The sequence below is a fragment of the Actinia tenebrosa genome, unplaced genomic scaffold (genome assembly GCF_029948245.1).
Source record: "Actinia tenebrosa isolate PJP-AT-01 unplaced genomic scaffold, QUT_ActTen_1.0 PGA_scaffold0__85_contigs__length_37466705, whole genome shotgun sequence".
In the NCBI taxonomy this organism is placed as follows: domain Eukaryota; kingdom Metazoa; phylum Cnidaria; class Anthozoa; order Actiniaria; family Actiniidae; genus Actinia; species Actinia tenebrosa.
In genome coordinates, this window is record NW_028292569.1 from 25,284,303 (window position 1) to 25,307,789 (window position 23,487).

Sequence of the window (23,487 nt, forward strand, 5' to 3'; positions counted from 1 at the left end):
AGGAATCACTTTACAGCGATACCACGATGTTGGTCTTATGAAGAACCAGGGATTGGACTCGGAAACACCATGAAAACATCCGTAGGCGTAAGTAGAAAGTTTCGTGAGAAAAAATCAGTAATGAATGAGAGGGATATCAGTTTTGTGACGAGTTTTATGTAGGTAGGGGGTGAGATTGTATCGGTCTTGTGTCTGTATCGGAAAGAAGTCGGCAAATGCAAGAGCATAGGAATACTCCTATTTTTAAGAAACGTAGGAGACCTGAAATGGGCGATCTGAGGCTAAACTGAATTTTTGTACTAATTTATGTTTTCTGGCTAAAATACGAAAAATCACATTTCCAACTCAAAAGTTCATGCTTCATACTCAGATCTAAAAGGAAAGTACGTTGTTTGATTGTGAACGTATTTCAATTTGCAGCGTGCTACTCAGTTTCAGATTTCCGACCAACGTTTTTTGAAAAAGATGTATACATATCGGCAAAAACCTACTAAACTACCCACGTTAGGTACCAACTATACTTAGACCTACTTTCAGAAGTCATGCACTTAAGGTAGAACAGCAAAAGCGATAAGATGGAAAGTATCTCTGAGTAAGTAAACAAAAACCAAATCGCATCAGATAAATCGAATAGATCTTATTGAAGTTGTAATCAGATTATCTCTCTTCCATTCGTAATACATTGGTATAATAAAGTGAATTATATTTCAGAATCAACCGATGATTGATCGTCTTCGCTTCCAACAAGGCGTTTTAGTCGCTGGAGGTGGTGATAAGCTCTAGAACAATAAAAATAATTAATATTGATTAATACTAGGGATGTCTGCGCATAGGTAGGTGGGGATACTCAAAGGTTTTCCTCCCTTAACCAAACGCTACACGCTAAATTCCAATTTGATATGTGAAGATTACTTCATGGTTTGCATAAGATTTCACGGATAAAACTTGAAGTTTTTTTGAAATGCCATTTTTAATTCATTCTCTTATTTTTTCTATTAATTTCTTTGTTCTTTTCATTTCCTATCTTTTTCATTTTTCTTTTTCCCTTTTTTTTTAATGTATTTTTTTTTTTTGTTCCTTATCTTTATTTTTATCGATGAAAAAAGAGCTTTTACTTTACGTAGAATTTTAGTTTAAAAAGAGCCAAAATACTTTAGAATGGGTTGTTACATCTTCTATGAGATAGCGCGCCAAAATCCCTTGAGATATGAATAACAATGAAACAGCCGCCATCTTGGTTGATCTAACAAGAGAAGCTCATAAAGAATGCTTTGCTATCGTCAACCAAGATGGCGGCAATGACGTAACACGCGCCTGCTCTATAGTTGATCTTTTAATACCTATTTGTAATAAGAATCAAAAGACAACGTAGGATAGAACGACAAACTTTACCTTTGTAGAGATTCTTCTCCGTGAAAAAGCTGCGACGAAGCTTCACTTTGATCATCTGCAAAGAAAACAAACATAAAAAAGTCATTCGAAATTTATGGCAAACGAGACACATTCCACGGACAAGTCCCTTCCCATGTAAAATGACTAGTATTAATTTGGCCACAAGGCTAGACCCATATTTGCCGGGTTGGATGCTGAACCTTTTTGAGGATTGCTCTGGCGATTGTGGTGATGGTGGTGGTGATGATGATGATGGTGATGATGATGGTGAGACGATGATGGTGAGACGATGATGGTGGTGGTGGTAATGTTGATGATGATGTTTGTGGCAGTAATTGTGTTGATAGTAAATATGGTGATATAATACCGGTAGTGGTAATGATGATGATGCATGATTATGATGATGGTGGTAGTGGTAGTGGTGGTGGTGATGGTAATTATGGTGATTGTGGTGGTCATGATGATGGTGATGAATATGGTGGTGATAATACTTTCAATCTTTCTAACCTTTGATATCCTCGTCCAAAGGCCGAATAAGAGGTGCCCGGAGTGACTAGTGTTGAAAAACAAAATATAATTACATTAATAAATACCTTTAGCATAACCTATCATTATTGATAACACGAGAAGTCTAGGGAAATCAAATATAAGAAGTATGGAAACTCTTTTCTGCTTTACTGATTGATTGGCTATCATTGTATTCATAGAGCGTTTTCACGTGACGTCACAGCGGCCGTTATGGGGTACCAAAACAATACATTTTCTATCCTCCGGGAATTGAACTCTATTTTTATGCAAATACTGTGCAGAAAGTTTCTATTGTTTATGGCTGCCTTCTCACATGAGTGAAAACGCTCTATAGCCAATAAGAGGTTTCGTTTCTTAGAGGTAGACCAAAAGGAATGCGGGCTCAAAGTCATTCAAACATTTCATACGCGTCAAAACACAAACCACTTTGACCCCTTCAAAATTAACCTGAAACAATTGAAAGGAAGATACAAAAGAAATAACAAAACCTCCCAAAGGGAAATGTTTACTGGCCCCATTTTCACTATTTATCGAAAATCGAACATGCATACATGGCGGCTGGTCATGGTTTTAGTGTGCTCCGACTTTTGGCGTTTTTCGTTTTATTGATAGCAAACAGTTCTTGTGGCATTTCATTTCTACCATTTACACCACGTCTAGTTTTAAATTGTCGCTGTTCAACTTCGCTCAGTGTCGCTGTCGTCAAATATTCTTCACGGGGAGCCACTTTAGTTGTTCTACCGTTTGACTCCAGTGTTATCTTGGAAGCATATTTTAGTCTCTGTGGCGATGTGCATCCACAGCCAGGACCAGAGGATACAAGAATCACGCGAAGAAAAACAAGAACACAAGTTCTGGATCAAACTCAACTTCTCAGTAATGGCATTTCTGGTCTTACTTCAAACCCTGAGATCGTAACCCATTGGAACGACTATGATTCTTTTCTCACAAATGTAAGTCATGACCAATATAGGTTTAATAATCTACGCAGAAACCTTGTCACACCGACAACTAGGATTGGTGGTCAACAACATACTTTATTGGAGGATTATTGCAGTCTTCCACATCGCAATTTTCAAGACTTTATTTCAGGTTTTGCTCATACATGGTCGACTTTGAATACTAATGAGCAATGGAACAGTGAACAATACCTCCCCATTCCAACAAGAATTATACAGCACGGCCCAGGAATATGAACATGTATTATAAACGACCCAAGCAGAACAATTTGATTACAATTGCACGTACACCTATGGTTCCGTCTTTCAAACCAAGTTCAGCGATGCATTTCAGCTTATTAAATACAAGATCACTTAAAAACAAAGCATCACTCGTGCATGATTACGTTGTTGACCGCAAAGTAGATATCATGGCTTTAACAGAAACCTGGCTTTCTCCCGGGAACATCGACGAAATGGAAATAAACGAGATTGTGCCCGATGGTTATGCATTTCTACATGTCCCGAGAGAAACACGTGGCGGTGGAGTTGCTGTTGTCTATAGAAAGTCTTTGCATCTAAAGCACAATAACAAGAATCTGAAGTTTCAATCGTTTGAGCATATGGATTTAACCGTGAAATCAGTATCAAAGTCTATACGAATAATTGTTTTATATCGGCCTCCACGGTCAAAAGGAAATAACTTAAATGAATCCATCTTTTTCAGCGAATTCTCAACTCTACTTGAAGAACTTGTACCTGACCGTGGTAGTGGAAATGTCCTCATCGCAGGGGATTTCAATTTTCATGTGAATGATGAAAATAATGTTTCAGCTAAGAAGTTCCTTGATCTTATCACATCATTTGACTACAAAAACCATGTGCGTACCGCTACTCACAAGAAGGGCCATACCCTGGACCTGCTTCTAACTAGATCCGAGGACAAATTTGTATCGAATATTGATGTGATTGACCCTGTCATCTCTGATCATTCTGCGGTGAACTGCAAACTGTTACTTGCTAAACCAACACATATAAGGAAGCAAGTGAGTTTCAGAAACATAAAATCGATAAATCTTGATTCGTTTCGTGATGATCTAAAAAATGCTGGTTTCCCTGAAGCATCCAGTACATCTAATCTTGTTGAGTCTTATGAAAGCACACTGTCTACACTACTGGACGCCTATGCACCAGTTAAAAGCAAGATGATAACACAGCGTCCTCCTACTCCCTGGTATACTCCTGAGATTCAAGAACAGAAGATCATAAAGAGACGCTTGGAACGTCGATGGAGGACCTCAAGACTTACAGTGGACCGAGAGCGCTATACCCAACAATGTGTTGTCGTAAATAGGCTTATCTGCACAGCAAAGACCAACTTTTACAAAGACATGATAAGTGACTGTGGGTCCGACCAAGGAGAACTTTTCAAGAAAATAGAGAGAATGTTTAAAGGGACAGCAGAAAGAAAATATCCTTCATGTAATTCATCTGAAGAACTTCCAAATAAGTTTGCAGATTTTTTCGACAACAAAATAAATGCCATCAGAAAGGTTTTGTTAACAAAATCTACGAATCAAACAAGTCTTGATAATACAGAGACAATCTCACTATCGAGTAAAGCCAAGCTTAAATCGTTTACACCAACGACTACGGAGGAACTATCTGTGCTTATAAAGAAAATAGCTAAGAAGTCATGCATCCTTGATCCAATTCCTGCAAAGATACTGATGGAATGCTTCACTGATCTCTTACCATTTATCACCAGAATAATTAACAGCTCTCTGGAGACAGCTACTGTACCTGTTAATTTGAAATGTGCTGTTCTTGACCCACGACTTAAGAAGGACACCCTCAGCACTGACGAATTTTCAAACTTTCGTCCAATTTCAAATTTAAAATTTGTATCTAAATGTATAGAGAAGGTAGTAGCAAGTCAGCTAGAACAGCATGTCACAAGAAACAGGCTAGATGAGCCCCTGCAATCCGCGTATAAAAAGTACCACAGTACTGAGACAGCGTTGGTGAAGGTCCAAAATGATATCTTACGAGCTATCGATAACAAGAACTCAGTGATCTTGGTGCTTCTTGACCTCTCCGCTGCCTTCGATACGATAGACCATGAAATTTTACTGTGCAGGCTCTCTTCCAGATACGGAATTGCTGACAAGGCTTATAAATGGTTCAAATCGTATCTTACTGATAGAATACTTACAGTTCATGTCTTGGGTGGTCAGTCTACTGAACGTATCTTACAATCTGGTATTCCACAAGGAAGTATTTTAGGGCCAGTGCTTTTCTCGCTGTATATAGCACCACTTGGAGATCTCATGAGATCATTAGGCATTGACTTTCATCTTTATGCCGATGATACGCAGCTATATATTTCTTTTAAAACGTCTGACCCAGGTGAACTGATTACAGCAAAGTCAAAGATTGAAACTTGTGTTCGCACATTGGATAAGTGGATGACTGCGAATAAGCTAAAGTTAAACAGCGAAAAGACGGAGATATTGGTGCTATCTGCTCGACATCGCCCCCCTCCAACTCTAACCTCTACTGCTGTATGCGATGATGTTATCATTCCATCCTCAAAGGCGAGGAACATTGGCGCTATCATGGACTCTAACTTAACTATGGAGGCGCATGTAACAACCATCTGTAAATCTGGCTTCTATTATTTAAGGAAAATCAGCAAGATAAGGAAATATCTCAGCTTTAAATCTGCAGAGATATTAGTACACGCTCTGGTTACGTCTCGATGGATTTTGGAAATGCACTGTTACATGGACTACCAAACACTCTGCTAGAGCGAATTCAGAAGGTTCAAAATGCAGCAGCACGAGTAGTTACCCTAACAAAGAAAAGAGACCATATAACACCTATAATGTTCAAGCTACATTGGCTGCCGATCAAGGAAAGAATTAAGTATAAGATACTGCTAATTACTTATAAGGCTTTAGCTGGATTAGCACCACAGTATATTACTGATCTTTTAGAAGTTTACACACCTAGGCGTACTCTAAGATCAGCATCAGATAAGAAATTAGTAGTTCCAATTTATAACTTAGAATCGTATGGCAAACGCTCATTTTCTATCTCTGCGCCTATATTATGGAATGACCTGCCACAGAATATAAGACTATGCCAATCTTTAGAATGCTTTAAGTCTAAATTGAAAACGCATCTGTTTAAATCGGTATATAGCGATTTTATTTAAGCCACGTCAAAAACTAGAGCACTTTTTGATTATTTATATATTTTTAGGAATTATTTAGGGATATTATTGCAATTTTATTAATATTTTATTAAGTAATTTTAAGGTACTTTAGCTCTTGATTTAATTTTTCTTTTTTAGGTCTAGTTTTTTTTTACGATAATTTAGTTTTGAATTTATTGTAAAGCGCCACTGGACATTTATGGAAGAGGCGCTATATAAGAAATATTTATTATTATTATTATTATTATTTTCAAAAGGTTTTAACGTCTCTAACCTTGCAGCTTTGCGGTTCTTCGTCTCTCTGTGCAGCATCTTTGTGATGCGCCATGTCTTGCATGGTAAAGAGCATGTTTTTAAGAGCCTCAACCGGACCCGGGGCTCCCTCTCGACCACTTAACCGTGTGGAGACTGGTTGAGAAGAGTTTTGAATCTAAAATTAATCGAAAAAAATATAGCATTAGCTTCCACCTTCCTGGTTCTGGTGTTTGGATGAACTTCAAGAGCAAAAATAAATGTAGTTTGCGGATTTTAGAAGCTTTCCTATGAATAATGAACGGCCGAAATAGTACAGCGGTAGAACTATCAAAGCGCATGCTTACTGAGGAGTATTGTAATCGCGCGCGACTATTTTTCCCGCCAAAAAGGAAAAGTATTCATAGAGATCTTTTGAGAATAACGTTAGGAGTTTAAGTTTCTCACCAGGTTTCTATTATAGTCATACAAGCTATCTTTATCATCTATATTTAAACAGTCCTCGAGGAACGAAGAAATAATGGTCGACTTTCCACTTGCCACGTGTTTCTTTTTGATAAAACTATCAGGAGCCGTGGTATCGTCGTCTCTAGAACCAAACAGAAAACAAATAATAATGTAGGCTTTGTTCATAGCAGGTTTGAGTATGAGTGAAAAATATTAATGTTCAAATGTGGCGAACCGTGCCGTGACTTTTGAAGAGAAAATATATATGTCGTATGAAGGTATGGAAGTGAGGGCATAATCTAAACCAATCAGAACGCGTAAGACAACACTGCTCAAGCCAGGACATATGGTCACGCTTACACCACGATTACGTCAAGGCTTCACGGTCACAACGAGGCAAGTCATAGCCTGTGTTACATACGGATGTAACACAGGCTATGCAAGTCAGTACCTTGAGTTGCTCTGAAAATTCCTAACACTTTGTCATTTGAAGGATAATCTATTTGCTCGAAAAACTTTTCGCATGCGCACGACATTTTCATTGGATGCTGAAAAGTCATCCTGCGTTGTAATTGGTTAAAAAAAGTCATCGATGCTGTACCGTAAAATTACCGTGTGTGCCTTGATCCTTAGACCAGTACAAAATTTACGATACTCATTGAAATCATCACAGTTCTTGAATTATGCAAATATACCACTAACTATTATTAGCATTATTATCATCATTATTAACTTACAATTTCCATAAATGATATCTCTTTGGAAGCTCTTCTCTCACTGCTGCATACGGACTCGAAGACGCGAACGCACTCGTGGGTGAGAATTTCTCACCCTCCCCTCCCTGCGCAGAATTAAAGGACGTTTCTTCTTGTCTCACTGGTATTGACCTCGTAGGACTCGACCGTCGATAGGTTTCTCTCTCGGACTCGGTGTCTGAACCTACGATAGTGTCGCTACTATCTGATACAGTAGTTAGAGATGGACTAACGTCTACTATTGGCATTGGAGGTTGAGTGAGTAACACCTCCGTGTCTGACGTCACAACACTCAATAAATCATCGTCATAACTACGTCTGCCCTTCGAATGACGTAGAGACTTGACCCCGGAACCTATCGTCCTTAGATCGGGCATCGTTCGGCTTCTCTGGTGTTTTCCTAGTCTATCTAAGCTCCTTGGTGCTATAGGTGGTTTATGAGTGGGGATTGTTTGACTTGTACTTGTGAATACCGGTTGTGGCGGTGCGCTCTTAAGTCCTGGAGATGCCTTAGGAAAATAATGCGTGATGCGTCTTGTCACATACTCCTCCGGTTGCGTGACATTACCACTCAAGTCACGCGATGGCACCTTGCTCGCCATATACCTCTGGCTAGCTATCGCTTCATTTTTCACAGCTGGTGTGGATTTATAAACAGGTTTTGCAAGTCCAGGGCTATAGCCGTCACTAAATGCCACTGACTTATGATTGCGTGACTGTATCATGGTTTTCCACGGATACATAGTGGAAGGATCCCGATACACCTTTTCCATCTTGATACCAGTGGGTGACTTTCTCATTTCCCTATCAGTATCTGAAGCATCTTTATCAGCATCTTCTCCTAGTCCAGGTTTCGAGTCTTTTGATTTCCGCGATCGCGTGCCCGAGTGCTTTATGTGACTCGGGCTCGGTGGCTTTCTCGTTACAGACCCGTTGTATCCAGACTCTCTTGCATGACTACTTAAGGGTGAATGTCTTCTATCAGTCGAAGGGGAAGTGTACTTAGACATAGGGGACGAATACTCTTCTCCAGACCCACGGTATTCAGACTCTCTTGTATGACTTCTAACGGGTGAATGTCTTCTATCGGTGGAAGGGGAGGTGTACTTAGACATAGGGGACGAATACTCTTCTCCAGACCCACGGTATTCAGACTCTCTTGCATGACTTCTAACGGGTGAATGTCTTTTATCGGTGGAAGGGGTGGTGTACTTAGACATAGGGGAGGGATACTCTTCTCTTTGGTAAATTTCTGTACTTCTAAAGTTTGGACTCCTTACTGGCATACTGAATTGCGTATGTTTGAGTTCCAAGCGTTCCGGGGATGGTCTCAAATGTCCCGACCTGAGCGGAGAATAGTCCCGATATGAACTTGGAGATACGCTAGCTTCAGGACGCATTCTAGACTTTGGGGGAGCACTTTGGTACTCTCTTGGAGATACGGCACGGACACCATGATCTGGCGTAACTAACACACTCTTAGAACGAGGAGAAATTTGCGTCCTTTCGCGCGCTCTGGACCGAGATTTTTCCGAACTTTTTTTTAGCTTTTTTGTCGACTCTTTTTTAAGTCTAGTAACTTTTTGATCTTTATGTAATGTTTGATGTAAGTCTCCACCCATATTAACTGGCCGGTCACCATACATTGGCTGCGACAGTAGGATATCAGTGTCCATACTTGCAGTGTCTGTCCAGTCTCTTAAATATTCCTTGTCAGCTTTCCCTAGGCTCAGATGCTTGGTTTTAGTTGTCCTTGATTTGGATGGCGGTGTTCTTACTTTGAGATCTGAGACTTTGAGTTCTCTTTTGGAGTCTAAAGAGCTACTAGACGTATTAATCTTTGGACTTGTTCTCACAGTACTTGAGTATTTATGCTGTGGACTACAGTCAAAAATAAATTAGCTTTTCCAAAGTTAATGAAAAGACTGGGTCGAGTTGGCATTGCATTGCATTGTGGGAGTGATTTAGGGTACATATTTCCAAGATAGCACCTATTTCGTCCCTTATAACAGTCCCACAATGCACTATAAGTTCGACTCGACCCAGTTTTTACTCAACCTTGGAATAGCTAATTGGATAGATACAGCCGGAACTGTCAATAATGTTCTCCTAAAGTAGTTCTAATGAGTATTTTAAAAGTAGAGTAGGGAGTATCAATGGGAACTGACTTCCATGGTAGTGGGCTCAATCCCAAGACCCCCCATCATGTTAGGTTGTCTCTTGTGCTTTGGAATCTTGGGATATCTCCTTAATTGGAGCCTTGGTAAAATGTGAAATGATCTGTTTTCCTCTACCTAGAGGGCTGTAACTATAGTTAGCCTCCTCCCAAGGCTACTTGCTCCTGTTTTTGTTGCGATTCGACAGAGATGGGTTTCCTGTGGTGAAAACGAGGAAGCCTAAGCAGAGCAAAAGACGTCTGTAGAGAAGGCTAGGCTGTGGTGCAACTAATCAGGAAGCAGGATTTGTAAAAGTACACTCCTTGTTTATTGATACTAAATAGAGAATACCTCTCTATTAGTAGGATCTCATTAAAAGACCTATATTATATTAGCCAATCAGAATGAAGAATTTTTATTAGTCACTACTTTGATATACTATTAATGTACATACCTCCTAGATGCCTTTTTCGATAGTGCTGTGCTGTCCAAGTCCTCTACCCAGCTTGGGTACTCTTTACCCAGACTAGACACCCAACTAGGATACTCAATATTACTGCCATATTGCTTTGGAGATTTCCCTGATACTTTTAGAGATGTTGGTCTTGCTTTTGGGTACTGTTCATATATGTTTGACCTTGAGTAAGCATCTATTGTGAAAATATCATGATAAAATGAATGATTAGTTACCTCAAAAAGGCTTTTACCCAGGATTGGAAAAGAAGGACTGCTTAAGATAGTTTCCTTAAACCCAAGGTATTATCCTATTGATGGGCTACCTGTGTCTAACAATTTGGCCAAGGGAGACTAAAAGTACAAAACATGAGAAACCATCTCTCCTTTTCTCAGTCTCCCCTCTCCTGTCAATTTCTACAGGAAGCCCAAAGAGAAAAAGACAGAATGAAAGATACCTGAGGTAAAATCATATAGCAATAAATTATATTCCATACCTTCTGGTTTCTCTCCTTTGTAACTACTTAACAAAATATCAGTCTCAACAGTTCCTGCATTACTATCCAAATCAACTACGGAAGAACTAGGAGAAGGGAGTGAAGATAGTTCATCTACTTCAACTCTACGAGATGGTGAATAGCGAGATGAATATTGTGTCGTTCTTGTCTGACCACCCCTTGATCCTGGAACTGTGGAAGATAAGTAAAATAATTAATGTTTCATGCATATAAAAAAAAACATATTCCATTTTACAGTTCTGTTCAGTGCCATGAACAATAGTTCCAAGCCGAGGTTGGGGTTGCTGCTCATGATAAAAAGTATAGTTTGCTATGTGCAGAAACTCCAGCCTCAGCTTGGAACTATTATTTGTGGTTACTGAACGAAACTAAAATGGAGTATTGTTATTGTTTTGAAAAGTCATGGCTGGTATAGTGATCATAGTGCTTTCTTGAAGTTAAACTTACTACGCTTTTGACCATCAACATAAGCAATTGTATATTATCTCCATAATTTGGCCCACAAATAATAATTACTGCTAGCAAAACACTAATAATTAACAGCTGGAGTTCTATTTACTTTAGATTAGAGACATGAAAATATTTTACCATTCTTAGGGAACATAGTGCAGAATATTTAGGATTTATATTTCTTTTGCGAATGTTCCATAGAGAAATGATCATTTGTTAGGAGTTTTCTAAGCCTTATTTTTATCTGTTTTCACTGTATCCTTTCCAACCTTCTTTGAAAAGTTGTGAGAGAAAAGCATAGTGTTTAGGGATGCCCAGCTAATGAAAAATAAGAGTTAACAATTTTAAGTACTGAATTTAAACATTTCTAAGGTATCTAGGTATCTCTGCATTTTGTTCACCTGATAAGTTAGCTTTTATCATCACCATAACTACAGCACTAGCACAACTCAACAGATAAAAAGTCAATTATAAATAAAATATATGCTTGGTTTACACATAGTTAATAGAGGTTTACAGACTTAATATATTTCTGGTATATTTATAACATGTGAATAAAACATATGCAAATTTTCGAGTAAAGAGTATATCACCTGTAAACCATGCAATTAAGGAAAACAAGTACTAATTATAATGATAGTCAAACTGTGTGAGTATAATGGATATATCTCAGTATGTTAGTTGTTTTGATCTGGGTTATATCATATTACAAGTAATGAAAAGTGTATTCTACTTAGCAACGATAGTATATAGAGACGCTATATTACATAGCAACGGGACGTATTCAGAGACAACATGCAAAGGTTATAGTATAAGCTGGTTTAACTCAATCCACGTTTCAAAAAGAAAATTCCAAAAAATATTCAGAATATTTTTAATTCTTTATGAGTTACTTTTATTTTTTTGCGTAGACTTCGAACACAGAAAACAAAGCTTACTAGACAACGCTTTCGTTAAATAATTGATTATGCAAAACCTTGAAAGAAAATAGTTAGTCTACTAAATAATATATATATATGCTTCTAGTTTAAAGTCGAAATTATAAACAAAAGACGTTTCAAATTGTTTGTCGAATTTTAGTGGGAAATATTCGAGGTAGAGTCGTTTTTCTATCGCTGAAGAGCTTTGTTTACACAAGTTTGAAATAGCAGTTTGGAGTACAACTTTAAGTAATTCATGGAAAAGATTTTCTGATAATTGCTTAAAGTTATTTATGCAAATGAAAAAAGATAATGAATGTTAAAAAAAGTCAAAATACAGGAATCTAAGGATTAGATTATGTAATAAAGATCTTGGTTTGCGATTGTGAAATACTTGAGTGCGTTGGCAGGGACGCCAAGCAGAGTAGAACTACATGTGCATAATCTTTAGCAATAAAAATATCTCTTGGAGCTTTCACTTTAAAAAACCAAACTGATTCAGACCTGATTTTACTGCACTTAAGGTTCAAGGCAGCCAAATCATTTTTATAAATAAAACAGATTATAGTTTTCTGTGATGGTAGTGAATAATAAAGTAATGTTCGTAGTTCTCAAAAGTAGATATTTCAAATCACTTCTACTCACATGACTCTACGCCATGGTTGGAGTTCAAACCAAAAGGTTGTACTCTGCTGTTCACGTCTTGATTATAAGTCTGATTAACCCAGGCAACGAGATCGTCAACTTTCTGGCCCGGAGATTTACCAGGGCTCCCTAGCAAACTTCTTTCCAAAGAATCCATGAAGTAGAATTTCGGTTTGGGAGCAAGTAAGTCCGATGAGCTGCGAGTGTAGTAGTTGGTCCGTTTCTCGAATGCTGAAATGTAAGCATCCAGAGCCTCGCTAGCCGAATTATAAACCTGACCCCTTTGTTTCAATCCAAGTCCTTTGCCTTTAGAAGCATGATCCCCTCCGACGCTACTTTTGGAGGTGTAATTCATGTGCTTCTAGTAAATCAAATATTTTCCTACTCGACTTACAGAAAACATAATCAATTCGAACTCTGGCGGCAAAACAATGAGTGGATTAGAATGCGCATGCGTAGACGTAATTCGTCCGCGTTTGATTGACAGCTTGTTCAACTGTTATCGCGTCCCTTGTCAAAATTTTGTTAAAACTGTTAATTGATGCTTTGTAAATTGTGTACTCGTTTTGTTTTATTCAGCTAATGTGTTTAATGGTTTACCAAACAACGTAAACAACTACTGTTTTATCGGATTTTGAATAACTAAAAGGATTTAGTAGTCATGGATACTAAACTTTCTTCTTATTACTTTGAACATCTCTTGTTGAGAGGAAGCTTTTCCTAAGCTTTCGTTACTAATTTTTTTGAAAACACGAAGAGACTCAAACAAATTTTAAACTATTTACTGGGCTTCCTGTGTTTTTAGTAATATACTTTCCAGAATACACTAGTGTATCCCTCGACCCAGTCTTCATTCATTGTCATGTGTTGTAGTCGTTCTTCTCTTGTCTGTATGTGTTTCGTTTTGTTGTCGTATTTTCTTGTCTTTTTCGTGTCTTACTCACATCACTCGTTCTTCATCCAGTCGTTACCAGTATGCTTGAAGCATTGTGAAGAAACCAACACGAAATCCTGAATACCAGACAAAAATATCTGGTACATGTTGTGTTCAAAGTTTTCAATCTGATATGCTCGCATTTTGGTCGACTGTTGTCTCGTAATCTGTCAATATGTGTTGTAGATGTTTCTACTTGTGTCGTATTTTATACGTTAGTGTGTGTATTCCACCTCACAACTCATTCACAACTGTCGATGATGATGATAAGGCGAATATGACGCAAATGATTCTACTTCAACTAATTCTGAGACAGTTATGAATCAGCCATAAAAAAATTAAAAAAAAAAAAAAATCACTTTTTTTTATTATTTAAGTGTCTAAATAAATCCTCCATCGAATACTTCATCCATAAGAAGCTATTTCTGTGATTTGAGATAAGAAAGTAAAAGTTAATTGAAATATTAAAATTTGAATTACACAAAAGGTGTTTTTAATTAATAAAATAAATAAATATCTAAAAAATCGATGCTCAATTCTAATTGGTCACTTACTAAGTGAGCCTGCAATACACCTACCTTAATTTTTTCGCGGGAAATCAGTGAGTTTAAGACTTCAAACATGGTGAACATGTAGGGATATTTTTGCTTATTTGAGGCAGTTCTGTTTATAGATTTTATCCTTTTTGACTATGAGTGAAAGGACAGTTGAAGGGATTGGTTATTTGTCGTTTTTTGACGAGGGAAAATGGTTCCAGGTTAGTGACAAGACGTGAATTTGGAAGAACTAGATGAATCGAAAGCCATTTAAATTTTTTTCTTGTTTTTTTTTTTTTTTCAATTTTCATTTGCATTAATTTATGTGGATGAATTGATAGATAGTAAGCTATAATTTTAAGTAATTGTTAAGTTTTGAACAAAAATATATTAGAATTATTGTTTTATCATTTTAGGGTTCCCTAATAACCAAGGATAAGCTACAGTATGGACTGTTAGGGGAAGGTAGGTACATACTATTATTTGATAGTCCACTACCAAGAACTTATATATTACAAAACATAAAGTGTGATAGATATAATTGCAGTGTACAGTGTTTTTCCATATAACTTTAGTGCACCATTACACAATCATGTCTTATAGGAAACTTATACATGTTCAATGTTTGAGTAGGATTAGAATTTACAGGAGTGGGGTAGGACATTGGAAGGTGTATTATTCTTTCTTTTCTTATTTCAGAAAGTGAACAACCTTCTAACCAATATCATGAGTGTTGTTTTGATGAGGAACCAATGTTTTATACTTTAACATTAATCAACTTTGAATCTAAGGAAGATAAGGTAAATATATTAGGAAAAGGTTTTTGTTCCTTTTTTTATTTGTATTTGTTCCGTTTAGTGTTTGTGTACAGACTACTGGGAATGTGGCAAGGCAATTGGGTCATGGGTTTGATTACTGGACTCAGCATTACAGCATCACATGTGAGCAGAGTTTTATATTTTCATCTCTCCCTTGAATGGAAGGTTATCACTAGGTTCTCTGGTTTTTCTCCCTTCACACACACACACACACAAAAAACACACACTCAATTCTGATCAAATTAGACATTCCATAACATATAAATCAGCCCAGAGGTTGTTTTAGCGTATTGATAAAATCTGAAGGTTTTTTACTACTCTCCCTTACTTAGTGTGCATGTGAGCCCCAAAATACATCAATTTTAAAAAAGGATTATTATAAAGCATGTTTATTGGATGATAACTAACTTTTGTTGTTGTTTAAATTTTAGGTCTTCCATCATGTAATGAAGACAAATGGAGATAATTGTTCATTAATGTCTGATAACATAACCTTTTATACTGATGAGATACTTACTGGAGAAAAGGTATGGATGACCACAGGTAGCCCAAGCTAAGTTTCTGTGGTGTTACCATTACCATTACTGTAGAGGAAAAAAATGTTAAAACTGATTAAATCCAAAATCTAAGTAAACAGGGCGAAAGAGGTACTACTTTTCAAATGTCAGCTAAGATTTCTTTACTTTATTTCACATTTTTGCAATTTTTTTGAGGTTTTTAAGTATCACCATACATTTTCAGTATGACATGACACCACAGAAAACTAGCTTGGGCTACCTGTGGAATGACAAGTAACTGGATAATTAGAGTTGAAAAGAGGATTAGGGAGTCAGTTGAGAGATGGATGGGACAATTTAGAAGTGGATGGGAAGAAGAGTCTATGGGAGTCAATAGGAGGAGCTATGTAAAAGTAAGAAAGGCTTGGAATTAAAAGGGAAGTGGATGGGAAATAGGCTTTTAAGATTAAAGAGGTAGCTATTCAAGAGGATGCAGAAAAATGCCACACCACTGCTCATATGGAAAATTCATGCATATGATTGAGTTAACAAATAAGACAGCTTTTTCCATGCTCCGTTGAGCAATAAAGCATGCAGGAAGTGGCATAAGCACGAAAGAAGTGTTCGAAGCTCTCACACTTCTTGAGTGCTTACTGTGCTTCCTAAGTGATTTATTACTGGATCGACCATGAAAAAAACTGTTTTATTTATTTTTATTTTTTACGCAAAAAGAAAAACGGTTGCAGGATCTAATAACGCACAGTTTTCAACCAATCAGTGTGTGCGTACTATCCTAACTATATAATAATACTAAATAATAAAATAGTATTCCTAACGAGGACGTTATCTTTCTTTTTAGGCACTCAAACACACAAGAAAATTCTGCTCTTCTAAATTAAAAGATAAAGAGGCCATAGTGTGTGTTGGAGAGATGGTTATCAAACTACAGGATGAGGCAAATGACACATAATTGGTAGAATTTCTATTCCACTATAAACATATGAATTTTGGTAGAAGTATCTGATTGGACCCCCTGTGGTGTTTTTATACGCATATCATTTATCACATTTTTCCCCATTCTATATGAAGGTTTCCATCCATTTTCAGTATCATTACATAAAATATAGTACATCTTCATAAAAGTAAGGCATGCACTACCAATATTTAAATTTTCATTGAGTATAAATTTAGAAATTCGTTCGTCACTCTTTGTAAAGTTTTTTAAGAATAAAATTGACGAAAATTCAAATATTTCCCCCGATATTTTTGTGTGCTTTCTTCACGATGCTTCCTTCAAGATGACGGTAGCAGATTGATATTGTAATATGATGTGTCAAATATTCCATTTAAAAAACTGTATACAAAAATTGCTTAGCAACGGTCGTGACGTAGCGTGCAGTATTCGGTTCAATGTCGTGAGGTTGTCGAAAAAGCTGTTTCGACCAACAACCTTTTGCTTTTTACTTCAACTTTATTACATATTTTTCTCTTGACATAAAAGGATTACCACTCTCACTAAGTCGATTTTTTCGTATTGGTGTTGAACACCAATATTTTCTGTATAGTCAGCTTGTACTTCAAAAACTTGGATCTTGGGAAATCAGACATCTGATCAAGTTTCCAGCGATAAAGGACTAGAACTTCTGCAAGATTAAGACTTCAAAATTGTAATTGGCCGGAATCCGCGATCAAGATAAGTTGTATGTTCAAGAACGGAAATTGTGTGTAGAACAAGTAGAGACCTTCACGTGTGCTGTTGTTTGATTATTAACGTTCTATTCTAATGGTTTTATGGATTTAATATGTCATAGCCTTATTGTGCATTGATGTCTTCTCTTCGAATTGTTGATGGAAGGATATATGGATAAGCTAATGACAATATTTTAAAACGTTCATAGAAAAGGAGAGTTATTCGACTTTGATGGTAATTAACGTTAACATGATGAAGTTGAGAAAGATCGAAGGACTAGTCAAGTGTCTTGTGATCTCTATGAATTTCTCCATTTAAAACATTATTCCCGATGAGTCCTGGCGTTCCTTGGAGAAAACTAAGAAGTAACAGAGTCGTCCCTGTGGAAGAATTAAAAACTGAGAGAGTAGAAGTAAGGCCAGGACGATTTATAAGGGTGCTACATTTTTCACCTCCGGCATCAACAACTGCAAGTGAAGCTTCAAGCCGTCGTGACTCAAACAACAGCTGCAGAGAACGTTCAGTATCACTCGAAAGTCAAGACCGTCAAGACCATCAAAACATTATTGTTATATTCTTTATTCATGGTGTTGGAGGGTGTGCTGAGTTATGGGGCGAACAACTCAGACATTTCATTAAGGCAGGATATGCAGTGGTTGCTCCCGATCTCCTGGGACATGGAGGAAGCTCTGCCCCTAAGGACCAACCGGCCTACGAATTCTCGGAACTAGCCAACGATATGATCACCATTTTCGATCGCTTTTCTAAGAGAAGAAATATTTTGGTCGGACACTCATATGGGTAGGTTTTATTTTTCATATTTATATTTTAATTATAGCTAAAAATTCACATCAAATGATTAAAAAAAGTGTATTTCTCCTCGTGTATTGATACCACGGTGATGAAGGGGTCGTTTTGAATATTAAGGCATATTAAGGAGGGGAGGGGAGGGGGAGGAAGAAGCAATGAATGTGACTCCAGAGATTTTAACCAACCATTGCCCCCATTTATAACATAACCAGTCCAGTCAGAGTATATTGGTACCAGTTTTAGCTAGTGGGTACTTGAATGATGGATGGGGGGAAAATTGGGGGCCTTGACATTTTTGTGGTCTTGAAGGAACTAAGAAATTTTTATATAGGAACGCCTTTAAGATGTTGAGGAAAACAAAAGGCAATACAAAAAAATATTGGGCACATTACAGTAATAGGGGTATAGAAGGGAAAGAAATTTTTTTTGCTATTTTCTTACCCATCACCCCTGTGTGAGAAAAAATGAACTGCCCTTTACTTAGTTTTGAATGCTGTCACTAACTTTTTCTTCAGGTCATCGTTTTGCTGTCTTATATCTTCAGTACGTAGTCGTCAAGTCTCTAAAGTGGTCCTTATTTCAGGTGGTGCTCCAGTACCCTTGCGACCTGAGTCCTGTAGTTTGTTCTGCTTACCAACTCTTATGTTGGCTTTCATTAAACCTTGTTTACTTTGGTCCTATGAAAGGTAAGGTATAAGAATTAATAAATTCCAGTATACAGAGAACTTAGCTTACAAGGTATCAAATACAGACTTGGGCTAATAATATTTTAACCAATGCCCCAGTATTTTCTGCCACAGGAAGCCCATTTCTCAATCTTTTTCAATCATGAGTTCATAAAAAGGGCTATTGACTTTGAAAATCTTCATACCCCTCCTCCCACTCCCATTACGAATGAATGCCCTCATAGTCATTTGTGTTAATCTATCATACCAACATTCTGTGTTTTTCAGGGGAGCATTTCACAGGCAGCACAGGTCACTGACTAGTTGCGTGAGAGCCTTCAGTGCTCCGTTATTTGTGTTAAAGGCTGTACTACAGGGACAGGTAAGTTTCCATATCACCGGTCATACTTTTGCACACTGTGCTGTAAATGCTTTTGAGGTTGCACCAGACAACATGACATGCACATTTCACTAACAAAACTTATGTCACGCCAAACTCAACTGAGAACTCTAGCAATAAACTCCTCACTTTGAAAATTTGAATCTAATGCATTTGAGGGGAGGATATTTTGTGGAACCTACTTTTAAATTCTCTCATATGACTGTTTATCCATACTTTTTCTCATTTGTGTTGTCTTACAGAAATGGGAAGTGGGAGATGAAAATTTTCATAGCGAGTTGATGGTTCCAGCACTGTTAATTCATGGTGCTCAAGATATGTTTGTTACTCTTGAAGACGAACAATGGATGCAAGAGGTTAGGGGCAATTAATTTTTTATTGGAGAGGGGAAACAGCCGCAGATATAGAGGTTTCCTTTTGTGCCTATTGAACTTACTGTCTGCCTGGTAGGGTTGCCTTTGACAATGTGCAAAATAGCATTTCCAAGATTTATTTTTATTTGCTTATGGGATGAAGAACCCTCAACTCACAAATCTAAAGAAGCATGTATGACTTTGGGGGGGGGGGGGGGGGGGGGAGGGGGAGAGGGAGGGGGCAAAAGAGGGTGCCAATCAATCACTTCTTGTTTCCATAATTCCAACTGTATGTTAGTATTTTCAGTGGGAAATAAATATGTTCTTATATTATGTCTTTTACTTGTAGTCAATTTATAGCTCATCTCTAGAAGTTATACAAGATGCTGGGCACATGGTTATGCTAGAAAAACCAGAAAAGTGAGTCAATCTGGAAACATGAAAGATCTAGGAAGTTATGCAATTTGGTTAAAGCAATTTAATCGATTTTCTTACAAAACAAACACTATAAACCCTAACTTTTAAGCTTTTTAAAAAATACCAGGAGTTGCTCTCTTTACTGAAATAAAGTCATTCAAATTGCAGCAATGGATAAGTTTGACAAAAAACCTAATTAATGATGGCATTATAACATATTTTTTATTATATTTTTCAGAGTAAACTGGTTTATTCATAATTTCCTCCAAAGAGATCCTACAACAAGGTCCAGGGTATTGTCCCCTTCTCGTGAAGTCTCAAAGGATTCAATCCATGTAGTTGCCAAAACATCTTCCACCCGTAAGCCTTCACTTGCAGTGCAGTCTGTTCCTGAGCATCCTGTTGAAAACACAGAAATAAGCCACAGTGCTTCACAGCTACGAAGGTGTTCTGCTGTGTCATTGACAGTACCAACTACATCTGTTTTTAAATCCAATTCTTTGCCTGGTAGTTCAGCACATGTTAATGAGGAACTTGAAGTGAAGATCCAGTTCCAAGGCATAGAAGTTAAAATAGATAAAAATTATGAAAATCAACTCCAAGATGAGACGGTAGTCACTAAAGAGTGTCATCATGAGTATGCAGAAAATAACACCAAAGATATTATTACAAGTCATAGTAGCTCACATACGAATGTAAAGAATTGTAATGAAGAAAATAATGCAGAAAATAATACCAAAAACATCGTTACAAGTCATAGTAGCTCTCATACGAATGTAAAGAATTGTAATGAAGAAAAAACATCCATAACTTCATGTTCACCACAGCAACATAGGAAGGGTGTTTCCATAGTGGCAGATGGACCAATGCCGAGCCTGGAGGTACATTAGTTGAGCTCAACAAAAAAAAACGATAATGAACATCAAATTTTTGATTAAAAATGTTCTACCATATACAGCCTCAAACAGGGTAGTTTAGGTACATACAATGCAAGATTGAACTCCTTGTAACTATTAAAATTTTTGTGCAGCTAAACACAATATAGGATTGAAAACCCCAGTTTTGAGTTCTCTTTGCTCAGCCTTAGCCTCGGTTGTGCATTAAATATTCAGCTATTCAACCAAAACCCTTAGCATTTTAATCAACTTGTATTGTTCCATAGTACATACATTCCTTACTAGACAATGGACCTTGATAAAAGAAAATAACACATTTGTACACAATCCAGGCTAAGACTGAGCAAAGACAAAATGGAAGTATTCCAAGCTGCAAAATAAAGGTACTAAAGTCTGAGAGGTGTAGTTAACTTGCATGGTGTTCTTTTGAAAAGAACAAAATAGAATATTACCAAAAATATGTATCATGATAAAACCTGTAGATCAAATTATTTAATTAGACTTAAAAGAGAACTCATATTAGTGATTAAAAAACCTATATAAGGGAAACAATTTATTCTTGCTTATTATTATTTACAATACAAACTATTTATAACTAAACTAAAATCTGACGTTCATGTACATAAGAGTTATTATTATTAGGCTTTTTTCTGGTATAATTTTTTAATAAAATAATTATCCTATCTTGTGTTGTGTGTGTTTTTGTGCAAATGAAATGGGACTTCAAAACACCTGTTTCTTAGGTAATGCTGTTTTTTGTTAAAATTACCTTTTTTTAATAACACTGCACTGACATAGAGGAAAATAAAAATTATTAGCCAACGTGTAATAGTCAAATAGACACAAAAGAAAACAATGGAATTAAGGTGTACTAAAGTGTGTTAGTCTAATATCTATTTCACAGGTTTAGTGACTTCACTCTAACATTTTTTTTATGGTTTTAATTTTATTAGGAACCATTTACTTTTTACTGGGGAGGGGGTGAGTGGGATTTGGGAGATGGTCATTAAAAAAATCAGGCTTTACAGGAGGGACACAGATAAACTTGACTGGTATGGCACTTTTATGATAAACAGGAAAAAAAGCCAGATAAGGGCCATTTTTTCATGCATCAACAGAGAAGGGGGGTCCAATTTCTTATATGGGTTATCAAGCAAATTGTATCAACCCCTCCCAGATAAAAAAAGCAGAACAGCTCAGCTATTTTTTGTACATGGGAATTTTTGTAAATAAATTTAAAAAGTTACTATCAATTATATATATTTCTCTATAAAATGAAAAGAATAATATTCATGTACATCTGCATGCAAATATTCATTGAGCAAAATTTCTTAATTCATGGTAAAAACTTTTCTGGGTAGTTACTGCATATCTATGCTCTGAATCAAAATTAACTTTGTTCAGAAAGTATTATTACTTTGTTGTGATGTGCATGCATGTGTTACCATGAAAATAAAATAAATCTTTAATTCATGCTACCTCTACCGTCTAAGATTTTTGGAAAAAATATTTTGGAGGCATTGAGAATCCAACTAAAAATCTATTCACTCATTCCATGATTTCTTGATATATATTCTAATCGTAGGCTATTATATGCTATTCATCATATTTCGGCAGTCAGTTCTGTTATTCACATGACTGTGCAGCTGTTGCAACAGCATGCGCAGCATTGTTCGCCTCCTTTGACCCTGACGCTATACAGTAAAGTATAGGCATCTTCTGGTGTTACGTTACTTAGGTCACCATAATGAGTTTCAACAATATATTTACATTCCATACAAAGTCGGTGCGTTTCTTGTGATCCTTCAAATAATAATGCTTTATTGCTCTGGGATGGCTTATCACCTTCCTTGAATTGACATTCAAATGCTGCAGACCTGAGAACATCATGGCCACACCCTGCACATCTTATAGTGGAATCCATTTCTCTTCCTGGTAAAAAAAATCATGTTCATTCATTTATTCACTTGTTCATGATTGTTAATTTCCTAAGAGAAAAATCAGTTTATTCCTGAGGAAGTGAGTCTATTCAAGAAACACGGCAATATTTCATCATGAATTATTGTCGTGTTCCTTGATTGTTCATTGATCTTCATTGAAATCAAACGTGCATAGTTTTGAAACATATGCATAACACACCTTTGGAGGGGGTTTGGTGGGTTTTATGCCGTATTAGACCACCCTTACCCATGAAGGAAGCGCTCCTCGGAATTTTTGATCCTTATCACTGCAAGAAGGGATGGGGACTTACAGAAAAAAACAGCAGCACGCATTCACAGTGTAACTTAATATTGCCTGAAGGTGTGGATAATTCCTAGTATTGTTCCATGTCTTGATCTACTAATGACCTCAAAGGAACACGAGAAGTCGCCAATTGCACAAAACAAGTCTCAAATATTTGATACCTGTGCTTACATAGGCAAGTGCGAATAAAACGAGCTATGTATGGTAGGACCACAGTAAAACACAAATATCACAAAGGGCTCATCAGTAACACTAAAGGTTCGACATGAAGAAACTTCCAAGATTTAAGCTAATCACAACCAGCCTTGAACCTTACCTGAATAGGAAGACAAAATGCAGATGCATTTAAGGTAAATTCTGGAAAAAATGGAGGTCAAAAAGGAAGCTCCCAAGTTTAACCAACTTTGTTCTTTAATGTTTGCATTATATTAGTTGAATCCCATGACTTCCGCTGCTGTAAACATAATAGACCCTTTCTAATTGGCTGAGAGAATTTTTCTCATCCAATCACGATCTATCTAGGCTCGAAAAGGCTGATGGTATCTTGAGCGCG

The 23,487-nt window shown here is 36.9% G+C and overlaps 3 protein-coding genes and 1 long non-coding RNA gene across 5 annotated transcripts; 2 read left to right on the forward strand and 2 right to left on the reverse strand.

The window, feature by feature from the left end:
- Positions 1-622: 622 nt before the first annotated feature.
- Positions 623-13,104, reverse strand: LOC116301150 (uncharacterized). Its single transcript, XM_031710163.2, has 9 exons — positions 12,675-13,104; positions 10,639-10,830; positions 10,143-10,338; positions 7,515-9,413; positions 6,778-6,919; positions 6,353-6,508; positions 1,900-1,945; positions 1,393-1,447; positions 623-779 (listed from the first exon to the last, which is right to left on the reverse strand). The coding sequence occupies exons 1-9, from the start codon at positions 13,027-13,029 to the stop codon at positions 701-703; spliced, it is 3,120 nt and encodes a 1,039-aa protein (XP_031566023.2). The 5' UTR covers positions 13,030-13,104; the 3' UTR covers positions 623-700.
- A 1,041-nt stretch (positions 13,105-14,145) lies between these two features.
- Positions 14,146-16,676, forward strand: LOC116301151 (uncharacterized). Of its 2 annotated transcripts, none has more exons than XM_089037315.1 (5): positions 14,146-14,365; positions 14,561-14,609; positions 15,003-15,085; positions 15,394-15,489; positions 16,319-16,676. In XM_089037315.1, exons 1-5 carry the CDS (start codon positions 14,300-14,302, stop codon positions 16,427-16,429), a joined length of 405 nt encoding a protein of 134 aa, XP_088893441.1. In that variant the 5' UTR covers positions 14,146-14,299; the 3' UTR covers positions 16,430-16,676. The 2 variants fall into 2 exon arrangements, with proteins under 2 accessions (XP_088893441.1, XP_031566024.1); XM_031710164.2 differs by lacking the exon at positions 15,003-15,085 and adding an exon at positions 14,844-14,944 and having other exon boundaries at positions 16,319-16,673.
- A 189-nt stretch (positions 16,677-16,865) lies between these two features.
- On the forward strand, positions 16,866-21,314 carry LOC116301152 (uncharacterized). The gene is made up of 6 exons (XM_031710165.2): positions 16,866-17,950; positions 18,475-18,645; positions 18,913-19,006; positions 19,267-19,380; positions 19,727-19,797; positions 20,033-21,314. The coding sequence occupies exons 1-6, from the start codon at positions 17,481-17,483 to the stop codon at positions 20,682-20,684; spliced, it is 1,572 nt and encodes a 523-aa protein (XP_031566025.2). The 5' UTR covers positions 16,866-17,480; the 3' UTR covers positions 20,685-21,314.
- On the reverse strand, positions 21,168-23,363 carry LOC116301153 (uncharacterized). Its single transcript, XR_004197694.1, has 2 exons — positions 23,251-23,363; positions 21,168-22,622 (listed from the first exon to the last, which is right to left on the reverse strand). It is a non-coding gene; the product is annotated as an uncharacterized LOC116301153 (long non-coding RNA).
- Positions 23,364-23,487: the final 124 nt, after the last annotated feature.